The sequence below is a fragment of the Porites lutea genome, chromosome 3 (assembly GCF_958299795.1).
Source record: "Porites lutea chromosome 3, jaPorLute2.1, whole genome shotgun sequence".
NCBI classification, from domain to species: domain Eukaryota; kingdom Metazoa; phylum Cnidaria; class Anthozoa; order Scleractinia; family Poritidae; genus Porites; species Porites lutea.
Window position 1 is genome coordinate 40331716 of NC_133203.1, and position 12212 is coordinate 40343927.

General features: G+C 39.7%; 1 protein-coding gene across 2 annotated transcripts in view; it reads left to right on the forward strand.

Moving 5' to 3' along the window:
* LOC140931127 (uncharacterized) overlaps positions 1 to 8888 on the forward strand; it is a 123457-nt gene extending 114569 nt beyond the window's left edge. The window contains exons 1-2 of one of the 2 annotated variants that reach the window (XM_073380872.1): positions 1774 to 1877; positions 6912 to 8888. In XM_073380872.1, coding sequence (XP_073236973.1) covers positions 6952 to 8328 — 1377 coding nt within the window. In that variant the 5' untranslated portion in view covers positions 1774 to 1877; positions 6912 to 6951 and the 3' untranslated portion in view covers positions 8329 to 8888. Of the gene's footprint in view, positions 1 to 1773; positions 1878 to 6911 lie in introns of those variants that run through there. The other variant, XM_073380874.1, reaches the window with a different exon arrangement.
* Positions 8889 to 12212: the final 3324 nt, after the last annotated feature.

The following is a 12212-nucleotide window of genomic DNA, read 5'->3' on the forward strand; positions in this document are numbered from 1 at the left end:
CACAATCCTCGTCTGACTCACTGTCTCCGCTTTCACTGCTAGCTGGTAGCTAGACCGCGGGCGCGAAGGCGAAAAATACTAATTTCACGGTCTCTACTGAGGAGTGCAAGGTCTATTGCTACGAAATTTTATTTTTCTATTTCAAAATATTGGAGCAAAGACCGCTGAAGAAAAGAAATCCCATTCCCATTTTATAATTGTTCATCCCATTCCCAGTGGCTTAAATCCCAGTCCCAGTGAGTAAATCCCATTTTCCCAGTCCACAATAAGGCTAATCCTAGTTCCCATTTTACCCCTTCACGACCCTCTTTTAAGGTATTCTAAATTCGCGCCAAGACCGTTCTAATGGGCTCCTGTCGCAGGCCAGATTTCTGCCTTGTTTGAGATACTTGTGGGCATGTGTTAGAAGGCGCGGGTCACTCATTTAAAAATAAAGGTCCCTTAAAACATTTTACTCGGAGACACTACTAATGCGTTTCAGCGAAAAACAGTGCCGTAGCAAGGTTAGATTTATTGGTGGGGTGGCAATCACGAGCTCCGAAGGCGCAAGCTGCTGGGGGTTCCGGGGGCATGCATCCCTGGAAGATTTTGAAATATGGGGTCTTTGAAATAGCATTTTAGGCCTTCTGAGAGCATTTATTTTCCATTGAAGAACTGTCCTTTGTTTGATACGCGCTTCATTATTTTTTGTTAAAGCTATAAATAAATAAATTTTAGGCTTTATCGAACTGAATTTAACACATCGAACCGAAGAGCAGCGTGAAGAGCGTGGCCGCTGACCAAATTAAACATGCCTGTCAAAATTAATTGGGGGACACAGGCGCCCCCGGCCCCTCCCCATGCTACGGCACTGGACGGCACTGAAAAATCAGTAAGAAACAGTATTATAAACTATAGTATTCAGCTGAATTTTCTAATCAAAGCATAACCTTGAATTTACAGAAAATAGTTATCGTCGAAGGCCAGGGAACCCAGGGAAGTATCAGAAGTCGAGCCCGCGGAGCCCGTTCCTTTTCCTCGCTTTGGGCGGAGGTTACGAACCCAGCCCACCCCAATGACCACCCCAATCACTTGTAGAAAATTATAAAACGGTAATGAAGAAGTAAACAAAAGAATAAAACGAAGAATATATAGACAAATATATTTCAATATCTATATTTTTTGTTTTAAGGATCAGTTTGCCGTGTTTATGATTTTGTACAAGTTTTCATTGTACTGATCCAGGTCTACAACTAGGAGATCCGCACCATTCACCGGTTTGTTGCCTGGACTTGGTGATATTTTATATTTTCTCTCCCCGATCTTTGCGTGAATCGCTCATATATTTGGAAATGATTTACTCGTGCATGAAAGATAGGATAACTAAAAGTAAATGTGTTGAAAGTAAAGTTATCGAATTTCTTAGCCTTTATTAAAAAAGTATAGTCTTGCAATAGAGGAGCCATCACACAAGACGTCTAGGGAAATAAAATGAAATAAAGTTAAAAATAATGATAGCAGTTACAAAATCTCCTACAAAAGATAAAATGGATAATAATATCATAGCATAAATTATTGTACAATATGGACTTAATGTTAACAATTTCGCTTGGTAACGCATTCCAGTTAGAAACTGGTCACTATAAAGAAAGAAACAAACAAACAAAGGAAAACCCGTCACCCGTGCCCACACTTATCTAGCTTAGGTCCCCACTCCCCACGAGTTTTTGCACTCCTCAACCTCTCCCTCAGGGTCTTCTCGCTTTGAAGACCCTGGCGACGAGGTTGTGTGAAAATCAAAATGGCCGCCATCAGAACGTGATTTATGAATCCTTCAGTTCTTGGTTTTATCTTCCCTCGTGTGATTTGATCAAAGCGACAAGGTCTTGTTACTAAAGGTAAGAAAGTTTTCAATACATTATGGATATATTCAGTTGTGAAAGTCAACTGACAGCGGCTAGCTACTCGGATGAGAACACACACAGATGATCCCGAGTCCTACTACTTTCGGGCTCGATGTGGGGCCATCAGATCCTAATAACAACGGACCTGAACTTGGTTTCCTAGATACAAATATCTATCTGCTGTTTTTTAAATTTTTTATGTTTTCAAGCTTATTACGTTCTTTGGTATCTGAAGGCTTCAATAAGCTTTAAACTTTAGCTGTCCATGTTTTACTATTGCATGTAAATGACCTTTGGTCACCTTTATTCAAAAATTTGTAGTCTTGCAACAGGGTTGCCATCACCCAAGACGCCGAACTGAATAAAATGAAATAAAGTTAAAAGTAACGACGTGAAAAGTTTCAACAAAAGATAAAATGGATAAAAATTCCACAGCATCAATCATTATGTAATATTAGAAATTCATCATTGACTAAAATATTCAAATAAGACTTTTTTGAATCGATGTGCGGACTTAATGTTAACAATTTCGCTTGGTAATGCATTCCAGTCCTTAACAGTTCTACACTTAACACGGAGGTCGAGTGTTGTCACATATTACCTTTGCCTGTGGATACAGCTGTCTCCCCTTGCTCTTCACGAATAGTAGTCGACTTGTACCCAAACAATTTTGAAGAAAATAGCTGAATTCAATAAGAGTCTTGTTTTCTTTGTTGTTCAATTCAATTTCCACATTAGTTAAAAAATTATCTGCCGTGATTTCTTAAGGACTTTCTTATTCACGTACACAATTGTGAAAGCATTTGACCAACTAGTTGAATTTTACTAAAACTATTATTCCTCACGCTCTCATGGCCTTCGAACTCATGGGCTATTGACTCAGAGCCATTCAGGCTTGAGGAATAATTGTTAATTATTATTTGGACCAAATGAATAAAGGATAGGTTGTATTAATAAATCAAACTGTGACACTTCATGTTGACTGATCCTCTGAGTTCTGCTTCCCTTAAGCATAAAAATCCACAAAGATACAAAATAATTCATGGTATGCATTCCATAGGACACGAAGATTGCCCAAGTGATATGAAGATTTTTTTCTAGAATCTCCTGTTTGTGTAATTTCTGTGGTTGTAGTTAACGACGCATATTAAATTTCTTTTAGTCTTTGTTGTACTTTAAAATAGAAGGAGTATATTTTTATTTCAGTGAACTGTAATACAGAGGTTTGGAGTCTGTCTTCAGATTAACTCCCTGGTTACATAAAGGCCAAAGCATTTTCAATTTAGGGACGGTTCATTATTTATAAGGATGACCAGGTCAGGAAAAACATAAAAGCCTTCCTCTTTCTTTCTAAAGCCCACCCAAAAAGCACAATGTTTTTTTCGTAGCCCGTTCAGTATTTGTGGTCAAATTTTCGAAAGCCCGTTCACTTTGACACTGATTTGAAGTGAGTAACTTGTGAAAATGATGGAATGTTTATTTACAACTGGAGCAACTAGTGTATGTTCGGATGTTTGGATAAAATACAATGACTTGGAAGAACCTTTGGAGTTTTCCAACCTTGCCAAATATAACTCCTTGTGAAGTAAATTTTTCCCTGAAAGTGTTCGACATTTTTTTAAAGGAATAAGTTTCTACAAACCTGTGTTTAAAATGTGTTGAGAACACCTTCGCGAGACGATTCGAGAGGTCATTCAATACTATGTTCCAGGTCTCTGTTGAATCAGAAAGACATGGAAAGACTGGTAACTAATGCAAAAATTAAACGAATTTATATATTATACTACATAGCGACCTGCATTAAGTTTTAAAAACATCAACTGTTTGCAAACTCAATCAAAACCATAAAATTCCTCTCGCTCTGAATCACTTTCAAAGACACACCATATCTTATCACTTTCATCGATGCTATAACAGTCCCGTTCACCAGAAGTTGCATCTTGCTCGGAGTCGGGCCCACTTGTCCATTCTCCAAGGACAATATCCCCCATACTTTCATTGTCTTCTGAGCGGTCAAATTCTTTGCTTCTTCCATTCCACCTTCCTTTGCTTCCTCGTCAGTAGGCTCATTTATATCTTCCTGTTGACCATCCTCCCCATGAAGCACACGCAACAAGATTCACCTTCTCTTTTCAGCTTTGGTGCAGCTGCTTATGAGTTTGTAATGTTTAAGATATTTATTGGGCTCAACATGAGCAACTTTTGTGAATCTCTAGACTCCACGAGATGGTGCCAGGCATATTCTTCAAATGTTTTGGACATCAATTTATTTATGCTTTTGTTCTGCGCGCCCCCTTGTTCTCTTAAAAATGCCGCTTTGTTTTTTGAGATCATCTAGATGAGCAATATGTCTTGATCAAGTGCGTCTCCACGGCAAAATTCTCTGAAAACTGCTGCATCTCTTCTTCTGTTGATAACATGCCTGCACTAAACATTTTCTTTATGTTCACATGTGGTTGAAAATGATCTGGCACTCGAGGTTGCCCTTTTCTGTGGTAGTTGGTGTCTCATTGACCGATTTAAAATGGGTGGGATTTTCAGGATCTGACACAGAATACATCTCATGGGGACAGGGCTTGTCCATCCTTTGTTAAACCAAAACGAACAACGTTCAGTGATCATGCACGGTAGAGCAGTCACCATACAAGTACTCCATAAAGAGCTCACCAATTTTTGTAAATGGGCTTTGATGAATTGTAGAATTTTTTTAATGTTCGCACTTCCAGGGACACAGGATTTCCTATTCTGAGTCGCAGATTGGTATTCCTTGGGATTACTCTTCATCAGCCTCCTTTTTTTCAGCAGGGAGAGCAGTTATGAAATCCCCTAACACCGGCACGTCATCTACCTTCTCTCTGTACCGCAATTTATCAAGTGTATTTCAATACCAATACAGTTTCCATGTGTTGTCCCACCAAATAACTGTCGTGTTTCTACCACAGTTTTAGCTTAAGTTGATTTTTTTTTCTAGCCCGTTGCCACGGAAAGAAAAATCTTCAAGGCCTGTTCAGTTTTTTCCTGACGCGGTCATTCCCATAAATAATAAACCATCCCTTAGATCTCATTGTGTTTTGAACTGGGACTCATAATTTCCCACAAGATCAGTCCCAAGATGTACACTGTACCGTAACTATTTGTAACAAAATCGCTGCTGATCTGGTATAACTTATTCATGTGCTAGAAAATGCAATTTGTTTTTGGTCTTCAACTGCATAACCTCCAACTTAATTTATGTGCTTTAGTGTTTCCAATTTGCATTCCACTCGTTTTATACGGAATTCATATCATCTGTTGGCCGCTGTTTGTCTAATGTTTGTTTGTTCCAGTCCCAGAACAGGAAGTAAGGAACCATTACTTTAGTCTGCTTCTTCCTCTCCCTTTTCTTTGCTTTTGGTAATGCATTTCACTCAATTAAGTAACCTCCCTATCAACTAATCCTCCCTGTCTGTTAAACATGCGATAAGCCCCCAGGGAGCTTTATAAAGGAGTTATGGTAAACCAGGTTCCCTATTATAATATTGCCACATTTAAAGCTGCATGATAAACCTTAATGACCAATAATTGTAAATGTATGTTATTGCCAACGAGGCAACCAAGCTAAGAAGCAAGGTTGCCTCCGCTGAAGATTCATAATTCTGTTTAACACTATATAATAATTTGAATTTTTGGCCATATATGAGTGTAAGTAAGACCGCATATTTGGGCAATCATGTCATGGTCTTTTATTTGCAATTCCTGGTACGAGATTAAGTGATCCAGTGTAAAACTGATCATTATCTGCTCCTGAGGATCTAAGGTGTGAGAAAGCTTTAATGTGATTTCTTGTTTGAAAGAGCTATTAGTGCTCAGTTTTGCTTTATAATTTATGTTTAAAGCAACAGGTGATCAAAGAATAGGGTTGTCAGCTCAAATTTTTGTCGGAGCCAGTTTATTCCTTGCAGCTGGTTTTCAGTGTTCTCTTTTCCTTTGAAAATTGAATTTGAAGCAGTAGCTGTTCAATGAATAGGTTTATACTCTCAAAACTTTTATCAGAACCAATGTGTTCTTCGCAGTTCAATGTACATTGAGCTAGTCTTCACAGTCCCTCACCTTCCGTGAGGATTGCAACGCATTTGCGGACCTTTTGTTTTTTAGAATTGAGGGATTTTGTCAACCAGCATGTTTTTTTGCAGAGCGGTTTACTTGGATACAGGCCTAAACTAACGAGTTTGCGGACATTTTGTTTTAAAGACTGTTGTTATGCCTTTTGAGAGTGACACTTGCTGAAGTTTTTATTTTTATACCTCTGGTACATTCTCCCCCATTCTTACGCTTTTTACACACTTTGCTTTACACCAATTTTTTTTTATGATGCGGAATACTGTGTTCTTACCCTAGATGATGCAGTTGATCGGCGAAGGGCAACCCTTTCTTTTGTCTGCTTCTTCCTCTTCTTTTTATTTTTTGGTTTTGGTAATGCATTTCACTAAATTAAATAACCCTCCCTCTCAAATAATCCTTACTCTCTGTTAAACATGCTTAAAATTTACAGTAATACAGGTTCCACTATTTTCTGTATTAAAGCTGCATGATGAACCTTAATTACCATTTATAAATTATTAAAAAACAAAGGGAAGTCTCCGATCCAAACACAAGTCAACAAATGATTAAATTAACCCTGTTGATGGATTCTCCATGTTAATTGGGTCATGTCAAGTTGTACATCTAGGTATGTAGTCAGTCTATGAAAGGTCTAGAATCAGCCTTGTACCCAGGCAAGTTTGCTCTATCTGAGTTACCAGAGGAGGCTTAGAACCGAATGTTCACGACAAGCTTGACAGGTGACGTCACATCCGAAATCGCCAAGGACAACTGGGAACTAGGCTGGTCTAGAACCACTTTTTCATAGGCAGGTATCTTTAAAGTTTTCTTATTTTCCACATCTTCCTAACAACCTTCAGATCTCGCATGCCCTTGCTACAAAGTTGGGGCACCAAAACAAAATGTCATTGTGCACTTACCTGAGAATGTTTCTTTTTCCTGCTAAAGGGTACCGTAACTATAACACGTTACAAGAAGAACAAACTCAATGTCCTTTAAGTGCCTGCAGTGCAGCAAGTGCTTTAGTCTAGCAGGACACCTAAGGGAGCATGAAAGAGTTCACAATGGGCAAAAGCCTTACAAATGTAACGAGTGTGGCAAGTGTTTTAGCCAAGCAGGAAGCCTAAGGATTCATGAAAAAGTTCACACTGGGGAAAAGCCTTGTGAATGTAAACAGTGTGGCAAGTGTTTTAGTCAACCAGGAACCCTAAGAAGGCATGAAAGAGTTCACTCTGGGGAAAAGCCTTATGAATGTAAACAATGTGGCCAGTGTTTTAGCCGAGCAGGACACCTAAGGGAGCATGAAAGAGTTCACACTGGGCAAAAACCTTACGAATGTAAACAGTGTGACAAGTGTTTTAGCCAAGCAGGACACCTAAGGAGTCATGAAAGAGTTCACAATGGTGAAAATCCTTACAGATGTAAACAGTGTGGCAAGTGCTTTAGCGAAGCAGAAGACTTAAGGAGACATGAAAGAGTTCACACTGGGGAAAAGCCTTTTGAATGTAAACTGTGTGGCAAGTGTTTTAGCCAAGCAGGAAACCTGAGGAGGCATGAAAGAGTTCACAATGGGGAAAAGCCTTACGAATGTAAACAGTGTGGCAAGTGTTTTAGCCAAGCAGGACACCTAAGGAGTCATGAAAGAGTTCACAATGGTGAAAATCCTTACAAATGTAAACAGTGTGGCAAGTGCTTTAGCGAAGCAGAAGACTTAAGGAGACATGAAAGAGTTCACACTGGGGAAAAGCCTTTTGAATGTAAACAGTGTGGCAAGTGTTTCCGTCAAGCAGGAAACCTGAGGAGGCATGAAAGAGTTCACACTGGGGAAAAGCCTTTTGAATGTAAACAGTGTGGCAAGTGTTTTAGCCAAGCAGGACACCTAAGGAGTCATGAAAGAGTTCACAATGGTGAAAAGCCTTACAAATGTAAACAGTGTGGCAAGTGCTTTAGCGGAGCAAAAGACTTAAGGAGACATGAAAGAGTTCACACTGGGGAAAAGCCTTTTGAATGTAAACAGTGTGGCAAGTGTTTCCGTCAAGCAGGAAACCTGAGGAGGCATGAAAGAATCCACACCCTGGTTGAGTCACGTAAGTGTTCCTGGAAAAGCAAAATTTTGTCTAAACGTTTGGAATCTTGCAAGTGGAAGAGAGCGGGAGGTAAAAACGTTAACGTTAGCAGAGCCATAGGTTTTACAAACAACCTTCAAACACAGAGGGAGACTGGAAACATTGATATAGCAGATGCACAATTGGTCATCTTTGAGAATTACAGCTGTTGGATTTGTCAAGAGGAGATGAGTAGTGAGGCTCTTCTTCTTCGACATTATGAAAACCATATGACCTATGTTTGTGAAGATAACTCTTAAGCTAATCAAAGTAAAAACTAAGGGGAATTCTGTAGGCCCCTGGAGGAGGGGGTGCATCAAATTACCTTGCACCTTTTTTTACTATTGTCGCGGAAGACTGCCCTCACGAAATGAAATTGTGGGCAGGGATGGCAAAGCAAAATCTAAAAATAAAAGGCGTACCATATTGGTTTACCTCAAACCGTTAGCTTAACTGTTTGGTCTCTATCGATCTTGCCGCATCCCCACATGCACCGGAGGGTTGTTGACCAATGATTTCAAACAAAGTGAATTAGTGAGACTTTGCCTACAATGTTTATGTAATTGCAAAATCGTTCTGAATTTTTTGCGACGGTTGAGCAGTTGTTAACATAGTTCGGCAGAAAATGGGCCGAAGAAAGCAAGAGCGGGGGCCACTGCCACATTTTGTCAATGTATGAATAACTCTGTTCTAAAACTGCCTCGAAAAGAAACTGAAAGTGCCATAAGTGAAGATTTTCGGGCTGGAGAATTATGTAAGAACCTTGTTTTTTTTTTTTCATTTAAAAATCTTAATGGTAAATTTAGAAGTTAGAGATTTATTGAGGCCCATCTCATCTGTTTAGTGTCACGTAACTAGAGAAATGTAACTTACATGTACTATCCTTGGGGGTACTCTTAGGAATTCTTGTTGTGGCGCCCAGTTCTGTAAAACCTGACCCTATTTGAGACCAAAAATGTCATTCAGAGACCCGTTTTCAGACCAGACCTTTAAAATCTATGTCCAGAAATGCACGCATTGGCGAAAATGGCAGAAATGGCAATTAATCGCCAAACTATGAACAAAAATTCAAATGAGATGGCAAAGGGGCCCTTTGCAAAGTGGCGATTTTGGCGAAAATGGCGTATTTTTGCCAAAATCGCCAATTTCGCCAAAATCGCCAGCCTCCAAGGGGCCACTTTTGGCATCCAATTCAAATCGCCAGCGGCTGGCGATTTTTCGCCAGTTTCGCCATTTTCGCCATTGCATGCATTTCTGGACATAAGTGTGAGAAAATCCATACCCGTTTTCAGACCTGGCCTTTAGGCATTTCGAATTCGCGTATTTCTATTTCGTTCTTTTTCGTTTTTTTTTTGTGGGTTTTGAGAGTTCGAGGTCAGGGCTTAAATCAGAGTGCGCGGATATTTTTCATCAGAGCTTTCTCTGGTTGTTACGCCATACTGACGAGCCCCAAAGAGGGAGAAACAGCTGTCTATGGCTACAATCCCGCTCTGTTTTGAGTTCTTTCGGTGTCGAGTTGATGCCTTGCAGAGTTAATTTTCACGTAGTACGATCAGCATTGCAGTTTTCTACTTCCAGAATTTAATATGTCTACGATAAGTACGTTCATACGCTCCCGTAGTTCCCTCATAAACCATAGTCGATTCCAGAGAAAAATTTACAGCCGTTTTCAGACGAAAAAGGTCCAAAAACCAAACCCTTTGGGGCGGCACATACCTATATGGCTTATATAAGGGGTTTTTTCCACCCCCCCCCCCCCCCCTTCCGTGGTACTTTCTAACATACTTTTTTCTGCATCGTTCATCTGTTTGCTAAGAAGCCCCCAACTTGGAACACTACTGAAAGATCATTATGATCAGCAGCAAACTTTGTGAATAATCAGATTTACGACTTTCTTTCTATTATACTTTTTTAATTGTGATGACATTATCAAAATACGTACATAAAGTAGTCTATTTGCCATATAATCAATTTTGAAGGTCCAAGATTTTGCCAATTGTCCACATTTCGATTTTTCTTAATGCTGCCGGCCCTCAAAACGCTCGTAATGTACTCTCAGAAAACCTAATTCTCCCAACGCCCCCTCCCCTCCAAGAAACAAGTGCAGTCGTTTTGGCCCGTCTTCTCGTTGGAACGCAATCTCGCAGAAAAAAAAGCTGGCTACGGGCCTGGCTGAGGATAATTCTTTAGAATAACCTCTTGCCTCCTCCCACATCTCTGGCCTCAGATCTTTTGCGCCGCTGTATCTCAACCAGGAACAAAAAACACACCGAACAACTACCTGCTTCGCAGGCTACTGCACGTAGTAGTGGAGAACTGAACTGTTCGCTAAGTAACTGACGTTTTTGCTGCATTTTGCAGGCAGGAGCCCATAACCCGAGCGTGCAACCCCATACTTGGCCTCTGTCACGGATGTTGTGGTGACCGGTTTATTTTTAGACACATTTTAAGGCATTTTTCCCCGCGAAAATGGAATCTCCTCCTCGATTTGTTGCCTGGACTTGGTGATATTTTATATTTTCTCTCCCCGATCTTTGCGTGAAGCGCTCATATATTTGGAAAATGATTTACTCGTGCATGAAAGATAGGATAACTAAAAGTAAATGTGTTGAAAGTAAAGTTATCGAATTTCTTAGCCTTTATTAAAAAAGTATAGTCTTGCAATAGAGGTGCCATCACACAAGACGTCTAGGGAAATAAAATGAAATAAAGTTAAAAATAATGATAGCAGTTACAAAATCTCCTACAAAAGATAAAATGGATAATAATATCATAGCATAAATTATTGTACAATATGGACTTAATGTTAACAATTTCGCTTGGTAACGCATTCCAGTTAGAAACTGGTCACTATAAAGAAACAAACAAACAAACAAAGGAAAACCCGTCACCCGTGCCCGCACTTATCTAGCTTAGGTCCCCACTCCCCACGAGTTTTTGCACTCCTCAACCTCTCCCTCAGGGTCTTCTCGCTTTGAAGACCCTGGCGACGCACTTAAGAAAGCAGTCAAAAATAGGGTACAATACCATGGGGAACGTTGTAATAGAGGGCAATTCATAGCACTGTGGAATACCACGTTTCAAAATCGTATATAATCGACTCTCTAGGACCCACAAACTATTTTATCACACATTACACGAAAAAAACTAAAATTTTTAGTGATATGAGCTGTTCTTTTAGTTTCTGAATAGCGATTTTGCAGTATTTCGTATCCGTGGTGTAGTTAACGTGCAAATCTGTCACCGAACCACCATGGTGCAGCAATGGCTAAAATCATTCTCCCGTTACCAATCTGGGTTTACCCTTTAGAATTGCCTCTGGGTCCCATTGTTTTTATCAGAAAGTGGTTTTGTGACGGGTTTATGGATGATTGAGACCATTGGCCGTAGACCTTACTTGATCCATCTTACTTGGAGTGGTCTCAAAAGTTAATGACCTAAGGCAGGCTTGACCTTCGTTCATGTAATCTACTTTTTATTGCATCAAGGCTTAATGCGAAGTCTGATAGTTTAGTTTCATGGCATCGAGAACCTGGTGCCACAGCTGTTGATGCTTTCAGTATTACCTGGGCTAATTTTAATTGTTACGCTTTTCCTCAGTTTTAGTCAGCTGTCTCGACTTTCGGCCAAAGAAAAAGGTAACCAAAACGTGTACTAAGCAGTCTTCACCATCTCTGTACGGTTTTATTTGCAGTCACTCGCAGGGGCACCCAACGAGAATATAGTTCAAAACCACTTAAACATAGCACTGTTAAACGTATTTTAGTATTTAAACGGTAGATATAGGCACATTTTTATCCCCTAAAAATTTTTCATCTCTTCGAATTTCCTAGCTGAAAGCCTAGTGATCCGAAAATTATAGGGATTAAAACTTACCTTTTCGAAAATTTCAGCGAGAAAAAAGGCTCCCGAAAATTCTAGGTGACCTTTTTAGGGTAAAAATTCGTTAAAAATAGGCAATTATACCATTTTTTTGTTGTTCGAAAATCATAGGAGAGGCAGGCAAGCAAGAAATTTTACAACAAATGTTCCGAAAATTCTAGATCTTAAATCGTCTTCCCAACAGATATTCTTCCGAAAATTGTCGTTGGGTGCCCCTGAGAAAGGCACTGATGTTATAAAGACCCCTTCTACCTACTGCGTT